This window comes from Candoia aspera, chromosome 1 (assembly GCF_035149785.1).
Source record: "Candoia aspera isolate rCanAsp1 chromosome 1, rCanAsp1.hap2, whole genome shotgun sequence".
NCBI classification, from domain to species: Eukaryota; Metazoa; Chordata; class Lepidosauria; order Squamata; family Boidae; genus Candoia; species Candoia aspera.
This window is the reverse complement of record NC_086153.1, coordinates 178,548,403-178,567,771: the sequence shown is the minus strand read 5'-3', so window position 1 is coordinate 178,567,771 and position 19,369 is coordinate 178,548,403. Positions and strand designations below refer to the sequence as shown.

The 19,369-nt window shown below is 41.3% G+C and overlaps 1 protein-coding gene across 1 annotated transcript in view; it reads right to left on the bottom strand.

Annotated features, from left to right (window-relative positions):
* Positions 1–17,345, bottom strand: part of BOLL (boule homolog, RNA binding protein) — a 38,733-nt gene extending 21,388 nt beyond the window's left edge. The window contains exons 1-4 of the mRNA XM_063291877.1: positions 17,208–17,345; positions 15,392–15,483; positions 5,911–5,965; positions 5,005–5,080 (exon numbers count right to left, since the gene is read on the bottom strand). Coding sequence (XP_063147947.1) covers positions 5,005–5,080; positions 5,911–5,965; positions 15,392–15,483; positions 17,208–17,336 — 352 coding nt within the window. The 5' untranslated portion in view covers positions 17,337–17,345. The remainder of the gene's footprint in view (positions 1–5,004; positions 5,081–5,910; positions 5,966–15,391; positions 15,484–17,207) is intronic.
* Between the last annotated feature and the right edge of the window lie 2,024 nt (positions 17,346–19,369).

Genomic DNA, 19,369 nt, shown 5'->3' with positions numbered 1-19,369 from the left:
CTAAAGCAGCCAAGGGACTTAAACTTCTTTATCCAAAAATGATCCATATCACATGCCTGCACATGGTTTACACAGAGTGGCCGAAGAGATTTGAAGCAACTATTCTGAAGTAGATAATTTCAAATGGAAAAAAATGTTCATTAAAGCTCCACTTTGAGTACAAAAGTTCAAAGAAATTGCTCCTACTTTGGCTCTCCCTCCCCAACCTGTTGTGACACGTTGGGGGACTTGGTTGGATGCGGGTATGTATTATTTCACAAATTATGCTTCCTTACAGCGGATAGTTAAAGAATTTGACTGTTGTGAATCTTCCTCCATCAAGATTGTGCAAGATTCCTTTTCTGAAACCTTGGCTGGAAACTTAGCATACATAGGATCTAACTTCAGTGGATTATCAAGAGCAATCACCCGCCTTGAAACTGTAGGAATGGAACTTAGTGATGCACTGAACATTGTAAAACAAACTGAGAGTGATTTAAAGCAAGCAAAGGGGAAAGTGGCTGAAAAAAATAGTGATAAACTACAAAGAGTGCTGCAATCTAATCTGGGTTACTCAACATTTAGCAAAATAAGTAACATTCTAAATGGACTCAAAGCAAAATTTGAAGACTTCAAGCCAGAATTTTCTCCAGATGAGTTTGCTCTTTTCAAATTTGTTCCTATAACTTCTTGTGATATCGAATGGAGTTTCTCCAGATACAAGATCATACTGGTGGACAAAAGAAGGAGTTTTGAGTTTGATAACCTCAAGATGCATGTGGTCATTCAATGCAATTCTGCTGTTAATGAAAACTAATCCAGGGATGACCGTTTTACTCTCAAAATATTCATTTGATTCCTTCAATACTAGCACTTCTGCACTGGAAGGAAAGAAGAATAAACCTTTTAATTTGTGTATGCATGTGTGTGTGTGTGTGTGTAAGCACAGATTTTTAAAAATTGGGTGCTAATTTCAGAAACATTGTAAAGTCATATTTTTGCTTTAAAAGTCATATTTAAACAGTTTTAAGGTAATAAATGCTTGCATATTTCTAACATTTTTAGGTCATAGAAATCCTCGCCCTAGTGATACGTGACCGTGGGATGCTGTGACTGCATGGGATTCGCCTAACGACAGCAACTGGGATTGCTGGAACTTATCATGAGTAAGGATGGCGAGCAGGGGGCTCTCACCCAGACTGTCAAGCGCATGCGTAGCACTGAGGAACTGTTCAGCCATTCAAAGAGACACAGATCGGGACCGCCTTAACCTTTGGGGTTTATATGGCTGGGTTTTCCCACGCTTTCTCAGTTTGTTAGGATTCTTGTTAAGTACTACTAATAAATATTAGAGACCAAGTCCTCGCCTCAGTGTGTTTCCTGGTAATCAGGACATCAATCCTAACAAACTCATACTCCCATCGAAAGAGGGAGGAACAAGCAATTAAACAGATACGTTTAGAAATGTCTTCAGAAAACCAAGAAATGCGGCTCGCCATCCAGCAATTAGCAGCAGCCCTACAGCAACACCAGCAACAAGTAGATCTCCAGATCAACACATTACAAGCTGCCATGCTACAGCAGTTGCAACAACCAGCTCCGATTAACCCACAACCGGCACCAGCAGCAGCAGCAGCAGCAGCCCCACCGGTAATGTTGAGATCACAGGGCAGTCTACCAGAGAAATTTGGAGGAGAAGCAGGACAGCTGAGAATCTTTCTCACACAGTGTACTATGTTCTTCGACAGCAGACCCGCAGAGTTTCCCACAGACAGAACCAGAGTCACTTTCATCCTAGGCCTGCTGAAGGGACCAGCGGCCAAATGGGCTATTCCCATGGTGGAGAACAACGATCCGATTCTCAACGACTACCAGAACTTTTTGGCAGGCTTCCGAGCACACTTTGACGACCCCATCAGAGAGGCCACGGCCAGCCGGGAGATTCGGAGGCTCAAGCAAGGTAACAAGAGGGTGGGACTCTACATTGCTGATTTCAAGTTGTTAGCAGGAGATCTGGACTGGAATGAGAGTGCATTAAAAGACCAATTCAAACAGGGGCTGGATGAGGAGATTAAGAATGAATTGGTGCGCCAGGGAACACCAGCCACATTAGAAGCCCTATATCAGCTATCGGTGGTCATAGATGCCAGGCTAGAGGAGCTTAGGCAGATGCAGCCGGGGAGAAGCAAGACCCTCCGAGCGTTTTCAGGATTCCCAACTCCCCTTGTAGCAGCCTCTCACTCAGCACGAGAGGAGCCAATGCAGATTGGGACAAGCAGGAGACTGATTTCCGAGACTGAGAGGCAGAGAAGGAGAGAGAGAGCCCTGTGTTTCTACTGCGGAGCCCAGGGGCACATGGTGAGAACTTGCCCAGCGAGAGGCCAAACAACCCAAGTAAGACCCCCAGGGCAAGCAGCTGAAACAGGACCCATCCCCGCCTCTGTTTCCAATCAGGGAAACTCCGTTGGTCTCCCTCCCAAGAGCTCAGCAGGGAGACCGTAAATCAATTAAGGAGGGCTCATTCCGAAGATTCCAGGCAAGACTTTTACTACTTACCCGTAAAAGTCCAAGTCAACCCAGAGCACCAGGTCAAGCTAGAGGCCCTCGTGGATTCTGGAGCTTCAACTAATTTTATTGATGCACAGACCGTACAAGACTGCAACATACCGACCAGGGAATTGCCATGCCCCATAGAAGTAGAGACCATTGACGGCCAGCCCCTCAAGGCAGGGCCGATTAGAAGGCTCACAGAACCGGTGCAGCTGACAGTGGGAGACCACACTGAGTGGATCCAGCTTTATGTTACTGCAGCGCTAAATGTGCCGGTAATCCTAGGCACGCCTTGGCTGAGGATCCACAACCCGTTGATGAACTGGACTACAGGAGCAATCTCCTTCCCAGCTAAGGAATGCCAGCACCACAAGAGCAACAAGCCGCACAGGAGTTGTTAAAGGAGCAGCTGAACAGGGCAAAGAGTGCTTACAAAAGGGCGGCAGACGCTCACAGGCAGGAGGGGCCAGCGATCGCAGTAGGAGACAAAGTGTGGCTCTCTACCAAGTTCTTGATCTCTACCAGACCCTCCAAGAAATTGGACTCTAAGTTCGTCGGCCCTTTCACTGTGGTGCAGCAGATAAATCCAGTAGCTTATCGTTTACAGCTCCCACCATCCATGAAGATCCATCCAGTGTTTCACAGAGCCTTGCTAGCCAAAGACCCTCCCCCAAGTAACTTGCGATCGCAACTACCCCCCCCACCTCCAGTAATTGTGGAGGGAGAGGAGGAGTACGAAGTGGAAGAGATTCTGGACTCTAGGAGGAGGGGAAGGGGCATCCAATATTTCATACACTGGAAAGGGTACCCTGAGGAGGAGCGCACGTGGGAGAATGCCAGAGATGTACATGCTCCAGCACTGGTTCATCGATTCCATCAGCTTTTCCCTCACAAACCCAAGCCTCGCATTTTACCCGAGATTCCTCTTTCGCCTGAGCAGGCCGAAGAAGCCCAAGCTGAGGAGTTCGTGAGTGTGTATTTCCCCCCGCCCCGGCCTGAAGCCTCGACTCCAGTTACAGAGGAGGTGGGGGAACCACAGCCCTCAACCTCGGGCTTGCATTTCCCAGGGGGGAGGGGGGCTGACCATGCTAACTCTCTAGATGTTTTTCAGCAGCAGCCACCTGGCTCGGAGGCGTTATCGGATTGGGAGGGCAGCACCGCTTCGTCCGTGGAGGAGTTGTCCTTTGAAGAATTACCTTCTTTGCCAAGTTCTCATGGGACTTTACAAGCAGACAACATATCTTATCAAGACTCTGGAGGGGAGGGGGCTGAAATGGAATATCAATCTGGAGGGGAGGGTGATATCATGAGTAAGGATGGCGAGCAGGGGGCTCTCACCCAGACTGTCAAGCGCATGCGTAGCACTGAGGAACTGTTCAGCCATTCAAAGAGACACAGATCGGGACCGCCTTAACCTTTGGGGTTTATATGGCTGGGTTTTCCCACGCTTTCTCAGTTTGTTAGGATTCTTGTTAAGTACTACTAATAAATATTAGAGACCAAGTCCTCGCCTCAGTGTGTTTCCTGGTAATCAGGACAGAACTGCTGTCTTAAGTCGGTGTGGTCACCTAACATTGCACTTTATGACCGCATTGCTTAGAGACAGAGTTCCTGGTCTCAATTACCATCAGTAAGCAAGGACTACCTGTAGAACATTACTGTCATCACTATGCAAATGGAATAATTATTGTCTGTAGCATTTGCATGGGAGAAGCAAGAGACATGGGTCTGAAAATTTTCCATGGTCAACAATTTCCACTTCAGGCAAGTTTCAAAGTTTTATGATACTTGTTTTTCAGGTGAAGCAGAAATATTATGGTTCTCCCTTAGTAAACTACTAAAGGAATGGCTGGGAGAGAAGTGAAAGAGGTAGCAGCTGGAGAAGCTACAGAGAAATGAAAGAGACATGCATTACTTGTCCTTCCCTATAACCCCCATGTAGCCAGACTGAATGCCACATGGAGGACTTCTTGATTCTTGCTGTGAAGTGAATAGACAGGAAGAACCAGAAGCAGTCTCATACGTGCACTCTCTTCATCCTGGCCTCTTAATGGTTATCTCTAGTGCTCTGCTTGAAAGGGACTTCTATCTGTTTCCCTTTCAAGCCTGAATTACAGTGCCCAATTAAAAAGCAAAGCAAAGCAAAGCAAAACAAAGCAAAGCAAAGCAAAGCAAAACAAAACAGTTTTCAATATTCCAATAAAAGTATTTTCCTCATATCAAAGCTTTTAGTTTCTCTGAATATAAGGATCAAAGCTCATAAAACAAAATAAATGTAATTCTCTTCCCACACCAAACAATTCAAATGTATCTATAGACTATGGGTTAGACAAATATGCTAATTTAAATCAAAATAATTTGCACACATATTTTTCCAAGGAACCCACATCACTGGGAAAGCAGTTTCTATTACATCCATCAATTCTATAAAATGAGGGGTGGGAAGAGAGGGAGAGAAAACAAATAAATACATACGAGGAATCCCTACTTGTTGTTTTCTTATTGCTGGACCAATGTTCAGTTTCTTATCTTTATAATTTAATTTTTCAGCCTAAACAAAACAAAGGAAGTTTGTTACTTATGTTACTTACTTATAAATCTTGTTTTACAAAATGTTTACAAACAATCCAACATTTTCAGATATCCTTATTTCATTCCACATCTTACAGAAAACCTCTTGCAGATTTTTTTTTGGCGCTCAGTTACTATTACAATTTTTTTCTTTAAATAATCTTACTGTATAAGGATTTTGAGAATTTATAATTAAAAAAATATGAATTCTAAATATAAAACAATCTCTAGATTTTTTTTCTCCAAGGTACTGATTTTAACATAGAATAGTTGGGGAACTTCTGCCTTAACATCTTAAAATATCTTGGCGATAGCGTCATAGATGGGACTAAGAGTGCTTTGAGATGAGCTCTTCTATAGAGATGTTCTGATAAGGGTACAGAAATGAACATGTTTTCCATTTTCTACTTTTCAACTTTTCAGACATTTGAACTCATAATCATCCCTGGAATTTGATCACTTAGTGCTATATAACAGAGCAGGGGAAAACTGTAGGAAGATGAGGAAAAAAACATTAAATCTCTTTTGAACTCCCCATTCCTATAACACAATGCCCATGAGCACAAGAGTAGCCTGAACATCTATGGCATTTGAAAAGACCCTCTGCCTCTCCTGATTAGTATGCATCTTGCATTTTTCTCTCTCATACACATACCTGCAATTGCCTACACACTATGGCAGCCATTCTGTGATGGTGCTCACCAAATCTGAAAAGAATTAATGTTCCCAGACTTCAAACACTGATCTTTACTACAAGCATGTAAACGTGAGTGGATTACTACTATATATGTATATAAAACAATCATTTACCTCTTGTAAAATTTTTTGTGCATCTTCTTGAGTTTCGAATGTGACAAACCCATACCTAAGAATAGAAATTATTTTTCTTAGCATACATTATATGTAAATCTTCCAAAACACTAACATGTTGCCTGACAATTTTGAGTCAGCTGAATGTAGCCTCTACTCTTAAAAGGGAGTGTGAAGCAACAAAGTCTTTTTTTTTTAGCCCATCTGCCGAGAATAAGGCTTTTAAGAAACAATATTATTCCCAAAGAGAAGAAATTACAGGCCATGGCCTTCTCAAAGAAGCATGTTACTTCCATGTGACCTTTATTTATGGAAGAAAAACAGTTTGAGCCACAGTCCTAAAACAGTGGCCAAAAGACAAATTCTTATTAAGGAAGAAGAAAAAAACCTATCTCACAATTAAAATGCTTCCTTGTGTTAATCAACAGAAAGCTGGAAGGCAAGAGCCATAGCACTTTGAACATGGAATTGGAAGGTGAGGATTCTGGTGTAACTCTAGCATGACTACAGAAGTATCCCTGAATAAGGCATGTGAAGCTGTGACTGTACTTATGCTCTTACGTCAACTTTTCTTTGCTTTACAGACCTGCGAAGGTCATAAATGCGAGGATTGACCATAAAGTTACTTTTTCATCACTGTTGTAACTGTGGTTGCTAAATGAGGCAGTCACTAAATGAGGGCTATCTGTAAAGGCATGAAGCAATAATGACCCTGTGCTACACTGCAGCACTGGAAACTAAACATGTCATAGCAACCATGGGGATACTTCAGAATCACAGCTGAACAGCTCCACTGAATTTTGGCAGCTCTCATGGAAACATGGGGAAGGGAAAAAGATAGAAGCATTCAATTAATATATTTGCAAAGATGTAAAGAAGGATGTAGTCTTCCTTGTCTTTTTAGTACAGTAATGGAAATAGAAGTTAACATCTCTGTTACTGGTTCTGTTGTACCTTTTCTAGGTAAGGATTGTACCAAAGAAAATGTAGTTAAAACGTATAGCCATTGTGTAGCTATTTGCAGTAACAGTCAGATATTATTTTATCTGCCCAAACACTGTACAAGGATTTGAGGTGATCTCTAAAATTAATGTCAATGTAAGCTAGCTTGGTGAATCAGACATATCATTTTCTTCGATCAATTTTCTTCTCCGCTGACTGCGAGTGTAGGAATCCTGAAATGAAGAGCCTCTAGACTTCTGCAAAAAAACAATTATTTTGATCAGTCCTATGGAGGTGTGATCTGCAGTACTACTGATCATTCAAGAAAACGTAGAATAGACTTTGGGTAACACGTATGACAGGCAGTATACTTCTATCTCTGAATATAATCCATTTCATTGTCTTCAAACTAAGTAATGCTTCCAATGAAGAGTAGATCTGTGAATATTTCTACAAAACCCAGAAGATAATAGCCAACCCTTTAGGAACAGATTAGGAGTGAAACAGGAGCAGTGGCTGATGAAACTGCCAATATGGTAGCTCTTTGTACAGTATGTATCAAACTCTTTAAGGCTGGCAAGCTCAGGAAACAAGGGTCACTTGGATTTCCAGAATGATTAGGTAGTCCTCATTTAGTGATGCCTCATTTAGCAACCATTTGCAGTTACGATTGTGATAAAAAAAGTAACTTCACGACGAATCCTTCTATTTACAACCTTTGCAAGTCTGTAAAGCAAAGGACAGCTAAAGTAAAATCATAAGCAGTTGCAGTTTCACTTAACGACCGCTTCTCTTAACGAGTTGCCAGCCCCAGTTCTGGTGACTAAATGAGGACTACCTGTATTGCTAGTAATGTAACAGAATATTGAAAACTTGCCAAAGTAATTCTCCAGATCAACTTATTCCTAGCATAATTAAGGCGGAGTTACTCTGAGTCTCTCACATTTTTCCCTTCCCTGGACTAAGGAATCTTTTCTATAATGCTCCTGTTCCCTCCTCTATATTCCCAGAGTCTTCAGACATTCCATCACAGTATGCAAATTCCATGGATGTTATAATGGTAATCATGTTTCAGTAATGTGTATGCTGCTGTAGTAGGAACACTTCTGAAAAGTACTATAGGAAGGATAATGTAAAGGATAATGCATATCTGTCCTAACAGTGAGACACACGCTGAGACGAGGAGTAGTTCTCTAATGTTTATTACTGCTACATAAACAGAATCCTAACAAACTGAATAAGCGTGGGAAAAACCCAGACATATAAACCCCAAAGGCTAAGGCGGGCCTGATCTGTGTCTCTTTGAATGGCTGCTTAATTCCTCAGTACTACGCATGAGCTTTACAGCCTGGATGGGAGCCCCTTCCTGCTCGCCATCCTTACTCATGACATCACCCTCCCCTCCAGATTCATGTTCCATTTCAACCCCCTCCCTTCCAGAGGCTTGATAAGAGTCTACGTTTCCTTCTAAGGTCCCATGGGAACTGGACAACGATGGAAAGTCTTCAAAGGAAAACTCCTCCGAGGATGAATCACTGCTGCTCTCCAGGTCTGATAACGCTTCTGGCCCAGGTGGCCGCTGCTGGAAAATAGCTAGATAATTAGAAGAGTCGTCCCCCCTCCCCCCTGGGAAATGCACGCCTGAGGTGGAGGGCTGTGGGGCCCCCCCCTCCTCTGTAACTGGAGTCAAGGCTTCAGGCGGGGGTGGAAGGTGCAAACTTACAAATTCCTCTGCCTGCTCATCCAAGTGAGGAATCTCTGGTAGAGTGCGAGGCTTGGGTTTATGAGGGAAAAGCTGATGGAATCAATGAACCAGTGCTGGAGCATGTACATCTCTGGCATTCTCCCACGTGCGCTCTTCCTCCGGGTACCCTTTCCAGTGTATTAAATATTGGATGCCCCTTCCCTTCCTCCTAGAGCCCAGAATTTCCTCTACTTCGTATTCCTCCTCCCCCTCCACAATTACTGGAGGTGGGGGGGGCAGTTGCGATCGTAAGGCACTTGGGGGAGGGTCTTTGGCTAGCAATGATCTGTGAAACACTGGATAGACTTTCATGGATGCTGGTAGCTGTAAACGATAAGCCACTGGATTTATCTGCTGTACCACAGTGAAAGGGCCCACAAACTTAGAGTCCAACTTCTTGGAGGGTCTGGTAGAGGTCAAAAACTTGGTGGAGAGCCACACTTTGTCTCCTACCGCAATCGCTGGCCCCTCTTGTCTGTGAGCATCTGCAGCTCTCTTGTAAGCACTCTTTGCCCTGTTCAGCTGCTCCTTTAACAACTCCTGTGCGGCTTGTTGCTCTTTCAGAAAATCAGCCGTGGCTGGAACAGCTCCCTGCTGGGAGGAGGTGGGCAACACCCGGGGGTTAACCCCGTAGAGTGCTTGGAAAGGAGACATCTTGGTAGAGGATTGCACAGAGTTGTTATAAGTAAATTCTGCCATGGGGAGCAGGGCTGGGCAATTGTCTTGCTGATAAGTGGTGTAACACCTGAGATACTGCTGTAACCATTGGTTAATTTTCTCGGCTTGCCCGTTACTAGCAGGATGATGCGATGATGACACGTGGATCTGGACCCCTAATGACTGGAAAAGGGCCCTCCAGAACCTGGAAGTGAACTGTGGGCCTCTGTCACTCACCAAGTGATTTATCATACCTCTATACCTAAAAACATGGTCCATAAACAACTGCGCTGTGGCTTGTGCAGATGGGAGGCCCTTGCAAGGAATAAAATGCGCCATTTTTGTGAAAAGGTCCACCACCACTAGTATGGAAGTCAGCCCCTGGACCGGGTTAAATCAGTGATGAAATCCATGGAGATTGTATCCCAAGGCCTACTGGGGGTGGGTAGGGGTTGCAAGAGTCCTGTGGGCTTCCCTGGGAGAGGCTTGGCTCGTCTGCAGGTGTGACAAGAAGCCACGTAACCCTTTATGTCTGCAGTCATCTTAGGCCACCAGTAGTCTCTCAGAGCTCTATGGAGAGTTTTGAAAACACCTCTGTGGCCTGCCGTTTGATGGTCATGGCAAAGTCTCAGTACTTCTTCCCTCAATGAAGGGGGAATATATAATTGCCCACTATGCCAGAGGATTCCTGCCTCCACAATGAATGGGGGGGCAGTGTCTTGCGGGCCCCTCTGGAGGTCATCCATCCTGGCCCTGGCATATGGGTCCTGTTGCTGCTGAGCTCCGACTCTTGTAAATAGGTCCTCTGCTTGTCTGCCTGCTGCTAAAATCTCTGTCTGGTTCCCTGTCATAGACTGCTGAAAGTTGTGAGGTTGTAATATAGTAGCCTGTACCTCCTGGTGAGTGGCGGGGGTTGCCTGAAAGGATCAATACAGGGCATCTGCCAAGCAGTTTTGCGCCCCGGGAACATAAGAAATAACAAAATTGAAACGGGAGAAAAACTGGCTCCATCTGATTTGGCGTGGGGTGAGGGATCTGGTGTTCTGTAGAAGCTGTAAATTCTTGTGATCGGTGCAAACTTTCACAGGAAAGGTTGCACCTTCTAGCCAGTGCCTCCACTCTGCTTTAATTGCCAGCAACTCCTTGTTAAAAACATCATAGTTTCTCTTTGCTGGTGAGAGCATGCGTGAAAAAAAGGCACACGGAAGCAATGTATTCTCGGTTTTGTTTGTATATTGCAATAACACCACCCCAATGGCAGTATCGGAAGCATCTGAATGCATTATGAATTGCTTCGTGGGATCAGGGTGTCTTAACAGCGGCTGGGATGCAAAGAGTTGCTTAAATTCTTGGAAGGCTGCTTGCTCTCTCTCCCCCCAAATGAATTTTGATCCTTTCTTCAAAAGCTGTGTGAGGGGTCTAGCCCTGTCACTAAAATTCTTTATGAACCGCCTATAGAAATTGGAGAATCCTAGAAATCTTTGTACATCTTTAACATTTCGGGGAGGTTGCTAAGAGAGAATTGCCTGGACCTTAGAAGGATCCATGGATATGCCTTCTGTTGATACTTTATAGCCCAGGAAATGTAATTCAGTTCAATCGAAGGCACACTTCTCTAGCTTGGCGAATAGCTTGTTCTCTCTCAGTCTTTGTAAGACATTACGTACATGGGTTACATGAGTTGTAGCATCCTCAGAGAAAATTAATATGTCATCTAGATAAATGACCAGATAATTATCTTGTAAATCAGAGAAAATTTAATTCATAAATCGGGAAAATATGGCTCCTGCATTAGACAAGCCAAAGGGCAAAACAAGGTACTCAAATTTACCAAACCTGGTGTCAAAGGCAGTTAGTTATTCGTGCCCCTCTTTCATCCGGATCAGATTGTACGCATTCCTGAGATCCAACCTGGTAAAAATGTGTGCTTTCTGTAAGCGATCCAGCAGATCAGATATTAGGGGCAGTGGATAAGTTTCTTTCTTTGTGAGTTTATTTAAAAAACTGAAATCGTGGACCACTCTCATGGGTGTCTCCTGGTTTGCAGGTGCCAACGGTTCAGGCTTCTTTGGTACGAAGAAGGTAGGAGAAGACGCTGGGGAAGTAGATGGTCAGATGAACCCCGTTTTGGAGATTAGAATCCAAGTAATCCTTTAAGGTGGCTAGTTCCTTGGGAGACATGGGATATTGTTTCCTTGCTGGAATCCTGGCTCCTGGTATCAACTCAATGGTGCAATCACAGTCCCCATGGGGGGGTAGTGCTGTGGCCTCTTGTTCGCTGAAAACGTCTGCGAAATCTGCATACTTGGCTGGCAACTGGACCCCCCCTGCTTCCGTGACTGCGTTGGTTGCTGGAGAGCGGAGAGCGGCTTGAATCTTGTGGTGCTGGCATTCCTTAGCTGGGAAGGAGATTGCTCCCGTAGTCCAGTTCAGCAATGGGTTGTGGATCCTCAGCCAAGGCGTGCCTAGGATTACAGGCACATTAAGCGATGCAGTAACATAAAGCTGGATCCACTCAGTGTGGTCTCCCATTGTCAGTTGCACCGGTTCTGTGAACCTTCTAATCGGCCCTGCCTTGAGGGGCTGGCCGTCAATGGTCTCCACTTCTATGGGACATGGCAATTCTATCGTCGGGATGTTGAAGTCTTGTACGGTCTGCACATCAATAAAATTGGTTGAAGCTCCGGAATCCACGAGGGCCTCTAGCTTGACCTGGTGCTCTGGGTTGATGTGCATTATGACTGGTAAGTAGTAAAAGGATTGCCTGGAATCCTCGGAATGAGCCCTCCTTAATTGATTGATGGTCTCCCTGCTGAGCTCTGTGGAGGGAGACCGATGGAGTTTCCCTGGTTGGAAGCAGAGGCGGAGATGGCTCTTGTTTCAGCTGCTTGCCCTGGGGGTCTTACTGAAGTTGCTTGGCTTCTCGCTGGGCAAGCTCTCACCATGTGCCCCTGGGCTCCGCAGTAGAAACAGAGGGCTCTCTCTCTCCTTCTCTCTCTCTCAGCCTCGGAAATAAGCCTCCTGCTCGCCCCGATCTGCATTGGCTCCTCTGGTCCTGAGTGAGGAGATGCTACGGAGAGCTGGAAATCCTGGAAGCATCCTGTGGCCCCTGCCTCTCCCCGGCTGCATCTGTCTGAGCTCTTCTAGCCTGGCATCTATGACCACAGACACCTGATATAAGGCTTCTAGGTTAGCTGGTGTTCCCTGGTGCACTAATTCATTCTTAATTTCTTCATCCAGCCCCTGTTTGAATTGGTCTTTTAATGCACTCTCATTCCAGCCCAGATCTCCTGCTAACAACTTGAAATCAGCAATGTAGATTCCCACCCTCTTGTTACCTTGCTTGAGCTTCCAAATTTCCCGGCTGCCAGTGACCTCTCTGATCGGGTCGTCAAAGTGTGCTCGGAACCCTGCCAAAAAGTTCTGGTAGTCGTTGAGAATTGGGTCGTTGTTCTCCACCATGGGAATAGCCCATTTGGCTGCTGGTCCCTTTAGCAGACTTAGGATGAAGGTGGCTCTGATTCTGTCTGTGGGGAACTCTGCCGGTCTGCTGTCGAAAAACATTGTGCACTGTGTGAGAAAAGTTCTCAACTGTCCTGCTTCTCCAAACTTCTCTGGTAGACTGCCCTGGGATCTCAAGACTACTGGCGGAGCTGCTGCTGCTGGCACCAGTTGTGGGTTAATCGGAGCTGGTTGTTGTAACTGCTGTAGCATGGCAGCTTGTAATGTGTTGACCTGTAGATCTACCTGTTGTTGGTGTTGTTGCAGGGCTGCTGCCAATTGTTGGATGGCGAGCCAAATTTCTTGGTTTTCTGAAGACATTTTTCAAATGTCTCTCCTTTAATTTCTTTGTTCCTCCCTCTTTCGATGGGAGTAGGAGTTTGTTAGGATTGATGTCCTAACAGTGAGACACATGCTGAGACGAGTAGTTCTCTAATGTTTATTACTGCTACATAAACAGAATCCTAACAAACTGAATAAGCGTGGGAAAAACCCAGACATATAAACCCCAAAGGCTAAGGCGGGCCTGATCTGTGTCTCTTTGAATGGCTGCTTAATTCCTCAGTACTATGCATGCGCTTTACAGCCTGGATGGGAGCCCCCTGCTCGCCATCCTTACTCATGACAATATCCAACGTAAAGGCCATAGGATAACTATATAGATGTATGTAATATCTGAGAATCCAAACCAAATTAACCAAGAAAACTATAGTCTTGATCTGGAGAATACATTCAGTAGGTTAATGACTGAGAATAGAAACAACTGATAGTTCTGTTTTCCATCATAACAGGCATATAGGGATCCAACACAAGCCCTCATATCTAGTGAGGCTGAGCAATATTGAGGGCTTTGGTATAATGTTGACGAGCATTCATGGATATGCTGTCTCTTTATAAGTCTGCAGCTGAGTATTTGTTGATCAAAATTAAGATTTTGTTACAAAATTATCACATACAACTTCTGATCTGGCTGCACGATAAGCTTAGAATCTAACAATGAAATTTCAGATAGGACTGCGTCTATAAATAAATGGAGAATGCAAAACTGAAAACATGGTATCTACAATTCTTCTATTTAATTCTTCAAAAGGTTATGAAGTTCTGGCATTAGCATGACTGGAATTAATTGAAGACATTAATAGATTGTTTAACTCAGGATACTTCTGAGTCAAAAAATTTAATCTGTCTTTTTGGTTTCAATTTGTTTGCTTCAAAGAGATCAACACAATAGGTCTATGTTCCTTTAAATACTACAGTTGGTATGGAAAACTTAGAAGTATGTTGGAGTTGGTCAGCACTGTGTTTGATGAAGAATAGGCAGGATCTCCTGTAGAGCTACTGAATACTTTAGCCACTAAAAAAGGTGGTGGGAAAATATACTTCTATACATGCTTCTTGGAATGATTTTGAAATTGTTTCTGTTTTAGAATAGAACCTGAAGAGATTAGGTTTGTGAAGGAACCTTATGTACATGCATGTTATCTAAGCTAGGCAGTGCTTTCTTCCTAAGTAATACCCAAAAGGGCAATGATCTACCTGCTTTGTTTTATTAATACTTAGCAATGACAACATGCTTCAACTTTATGGCCTTTACCTATATACCCAAGGCACAAGCATGTCTGTCAGAATGTGGTAAGTTTACTCAAAGCATTTTATACACTTGCAGAAAGGCTTCTTTAATGCTCTAAGACTTTGGTAGGGGACAGAACAGTCTGATGGAAAGCCTCAATGAAGTCTAAATATTTTTCCAAAATATTCCTTTTCAAATGTAGATTAATAAGGAAAACAGTAACACTAACCCCAAGAAACAAGAAAATAAAAATAATTTGGGAATTATTAAGATGAAAAGAAAAAGTTCAGAGAATACTGCTGAAAGTATTACTGTTCTGGTGGATGCGAAGGAGCTGAGGTAACATAGTAGATGCTGCCATGGATAGAGATGCAGAAGTATGTTACCTTCCTGCCAAAAATTGCTTTGCTAGAGCATTCCAAATGGTACACAGCACAGACATGGAAACTCACTTGCGTGATGCACAAATATCACAGTGAAGAAGCAAATAATTAAAGGGCTGTTTTAGAAAAGCTTTTATCGAATAAGGACTATACAAGAGACTGATACAGGACTATTAAAAAGCATGTAATATTTAAGCTGTATTGTGCAATACTGTGTAGACTAAGTAAATTCATTAATTCCATATAAATTATACTGATTTTCAACAAAAAGTCTTATGGCATCTTAAAGAGTAACAATATTGTTGAGTAAGATGGATGTGAATGAAGAAAGAAATGATAATAGATAACTTTCTAGCATTTCGTCCCTCTTGTAAACAACTGCATATACTCTTTTCTGAGGACTATACTCCATGTATCTGATTAAATGGATTTTAAGTGAGTTCTATGATATGCTGTTTTATTGCAAATGAGTAACACAGGTTGACCTCTAGAAATGGTTTTTCAACCAAACACAGCCTATGCTTTTCTACTAAGAAGCTTAAGTCCATTTAAACTTACTCCCAGATAATCTTACAAAATTACAGACCTGAAGTACCTTCATGCTATTTAATTTTTGGTAGGTTTTCCTATATACAGACTCTAAGCAGTGTTACATCAATTTAATATATGTTTTAGTCTACTAACCCCTTTGATACTCCAGCTCTGTCATTTACTATTTTTACTTCTTTTACACAGCCGTACTGAGAAAAAAATTTCCTTAGGTCATTCTCGTTAGTCTATTAAAATAAATAAAGAGAAAGACATAGATTATATCTTATAATCCTAATAAATATAGTTAAAGATACAATTATCATTTAACATTGACTTTCTTCTAATAACTGGCAGGTTTGCTCAATCAAAAGTAGTTTCAATCCATCCATTAATATTTTGAAAGTTACATTACTTTCCAATTATATTCTTCAGCAGCTTGTCCACTAAGGATACTTGCAGTCTTTTCTGAAGTAGGCCAGTTCTTCTAGACTTACCCATATTGTACATTATCTCCACTTCTATCTCCTATGCTATTCTGTAGTTTCTCTGATATTTTTTTTAAAGGAAAATACAAGGGAGAGAAAAATCAGCACAGTATCTTCAGATATGTTAGCATGCCTGATAATGAACCCTTTTCAAGACTATTTTCCAGAAAAGCTACTTGAAAGAGACACATAATGAAGTGTTAATGCAGGAAATCCAATAGGGAGAAGTAAGTTTAGGCTTATTTAAAAAAAACGAATAGCTGTGGAAGTGCTTTTTATTAAAATAAAGTGCTGAACAGGATGTAATGAACATAAATTAATATATTCAAAAGTTAATACTTCATTGGAGTAGCACTTTAAGTTTTTAATGCTGGGTGCGTATATAGACATTTTACTAAGCTATGATCTCTCTTTCTTGTCCTAGACTAAGTTATGATGGAAAGGAGTATATTTTCAAGTATGCATATTTTCTGTAGTGTCTAGGAATACAGAAGTTTTTGCTTTTGCTCTTGGTTAACTATAACACTGGCCTTTGAATGGACTGTGAGTGGCTAATCTGAAAGTAGATGCCTCATGTGGCGCAGAGTGGTAGGCAGCAGTATTGCAACTGAAAACTCTCCCCACGACCCGAGTTCGATCCCAGTGGAAGCTGGATTCTCGGGTAGCCGGCTCAGGTCGACTCAGCCTTCCATTCTTCCGAGGTTGATAAAATGAGTACCAGCTTGCTGGGGAAGGTGATGACTGGGGAAGGCAATGGCAAACCACCCCACTCTATAGTCTGCCAAGAGAACATCGCAAAAGCGGCATCCCCCCAAAGGGTCAGGCATGACTCAGTGCTTGCACAGGGGACCTTTCACCTTTTTTTTTCAATCTGAAAGTAGCATGAGCCACTTTATTTTAATTCAATGTAGTCTTTTAATTTAAACAATAGTTTACACCTCTCTCAACATACATCTCCCCATTCATAATTGCTTAGACAAAAAAAAATTGCAGCTTGTTCCATACCCAATAGAGGGCCCTATGGTTGAAAGACAGGAAGAGGAAGTTACTTGGATATTTTCAAACTCAAGAACAATAATTTTAAACACTAAAGAGTGAAACACCTGTGAGGGAATTTATGAGTGAATAAAAGATTTAAAAAGCAGGAAAATAATCAAAGGTAGAGAGATCGGAGTACATGCCCAATTAACAAGCTAGGCTGATTTTCTCTCCCCTCCACCTTCGCAGTCACTAGCAAATTTGCTGTGGAAAATCCCCAACCCATTGAAATAGATCAGAGTGGGGGAGCTGGAATCAGAGTAGACATGCCATTTCATTAGATGACCCCCCCCCAAAAAAGGCGGGGGATAAGTAGCCCTTATTTTCTACATCCATCTACCAGACAACAATAAAATCTTAAGAATAATTCTTAGATATATATAGCAATATAAAAGCAGTTCTATTACAATAAAACTTTTACTTTGTTATTTAGTTACCAAAATTACCTTAAAATCAATTCCTCCAACAAAGATGCGATTAGGGATGACTGTTCCAAATCTTGGGGCACTTGTGGGGTTATTTAAAGGCACCGGTGACACAGTCTTAGGAGATGGAGACAAAGAATCAGTTTGCATCTGATTTGCAGTTTGCTGTTTAAAAGAACATATTCTTGTTAAATATATTTTCAATCCAATATATTATGGATTTTCAAAACATAAAATGAGAAAAAGGACAAACAATAGTCGTAATTATTTCTGGGGAATGGAACCGTTTTAAATTGAATCCAGAAGCTAATTTAAATCGGCAATGTTATGCCACAGGATCAAAAGTTTCTTGTATTAAGTTTTATATCCTCAACTCTTCTTAATCAATTCTACAAAGTTCTAAAAGTTACTATTTCCTGAGTATATTAAACATTGTCTTAAAAGAATACAATTTTTTAAAAAGTTTCATATGAACATTATCTCTGCTTTATTATACAAATTGAATAGGACATCTGTATCCTCTCTCTTCTTTGGATAGCACATCTGTACAATGCAACTTACTTTTAATGTAGAAAGTAAAACAATAATTTAAAATAGAAATTTGAATTCCATATATTTAAACTACACATTAAGAACATTTTTCATTTAGCTTTTTAAAAAATATTCCATTATTCAGGGTATAATTCTCAAATTATGTGCTTCAAAGTATTTCCACTGCATAAAAATGAAGTTATATGAAATCAGCCATGAGATTAATGGTTAATTTAATTTACAGAGATATTCTGAAATACATGTAAATTACTCTAAAGAAAACTTATCCTAACTAAGCTTTCTTTTAGGATATATTCCCACCCATAAAAGTACAGTAGTGAGCAGAGTTAGGTTTCTGTTTTTTCCTCTAAAGATTGTTTTCATACTTTAGTGAATTCAAGGCAAGCATCAGGCTGTTTTTTGCTTTATTAGATTCAAGTATTGTTATATTTGGTATTAATGAGTTTAGTAAGGAACATGACGACAGCTTTTCAGGTATTACTCAGTGAAGAGCTAATATAGAATGTCCTTGTATTGGCTTATAAATGGTCTCAAATGTAGTCCTTTCCTCTCCTTCTCTTTGTCCATCTCTAGAATATCTCAGTGCTCCTAGTAAGTTTCAATTCATTTTCCAGAAAAATACCACAGTCTAGATATAACTGAATTGTTCACAATGTAGTGTATCTAAAGCATGCACAGGAAGCGTTAGCATAGCATAATGTGCTATGAGCAACAGAACCACGGCAAGGTCCTTCCTGAGTCTGTTGAAAACAAAACTGAGAAAAGATGCTATTACAATCCAATCATATACTGTAGGTAATTCAGGAATTAAGGTAGTTATAAACATTAATCGACAATAAAACTAAAGTTTTCAGTCTGGTTTCCCTCACATTAATACAGTAATGTATCCTTTGTCAAAATATACCATCCTATATATTTAAATCAATTGTGGCTATTTGGTACTATTATTACTTGGGAATTTTCCATTGAACAATTCTGACAATAATATTTTTCTGGAATGTTTCAGAAACTATAAACAGATAAAACATTTAGAGGTACAGCTCTAGTCCAAATAAACCAACTGAATATTAGAGATTTTCACATTATCATTTATTATGTCCAATAATGGGCTTTTTATTATGTCTTCCTCCAGTGAAAGGAGTTCAAAGCCAATATTTGAAATACATTAACACACTGGTAGTACCAGAACCATATAATAGGAGAATTTACATTTCTTCTACTGTTGTTTAACAAGGAAATCTTTACTGTAGTAGAGAATATGGAACATTAAAAAAAAATTATGTTACTTCTCTTTTGGGGCTAGAAGTTCTAAACAACAGTACTGTTTTTTTTCTTACAGAGTAATTTCTTAAAGTAATATAAATTTTTAAAAATCCTCATAGTATTAATAATATCCTCAATACTGAAGCCCAATAATTCAATTTCTGTGTTTTCTTCCTTCAGATATTTATTGAATTGCTGTAAAGAAACAAGATTGGTCATATTTCAGTTTTAACAAATGTGGGATAGAAATCAAATAAATATATAAATGCACAGGGAACAATAGATTAACAACTGGAGGGAACTCTATATTCTCTGACATAGAGCTTATTATTATTAGAATGAATCCCAGACTTTTGAAAATTTACCTT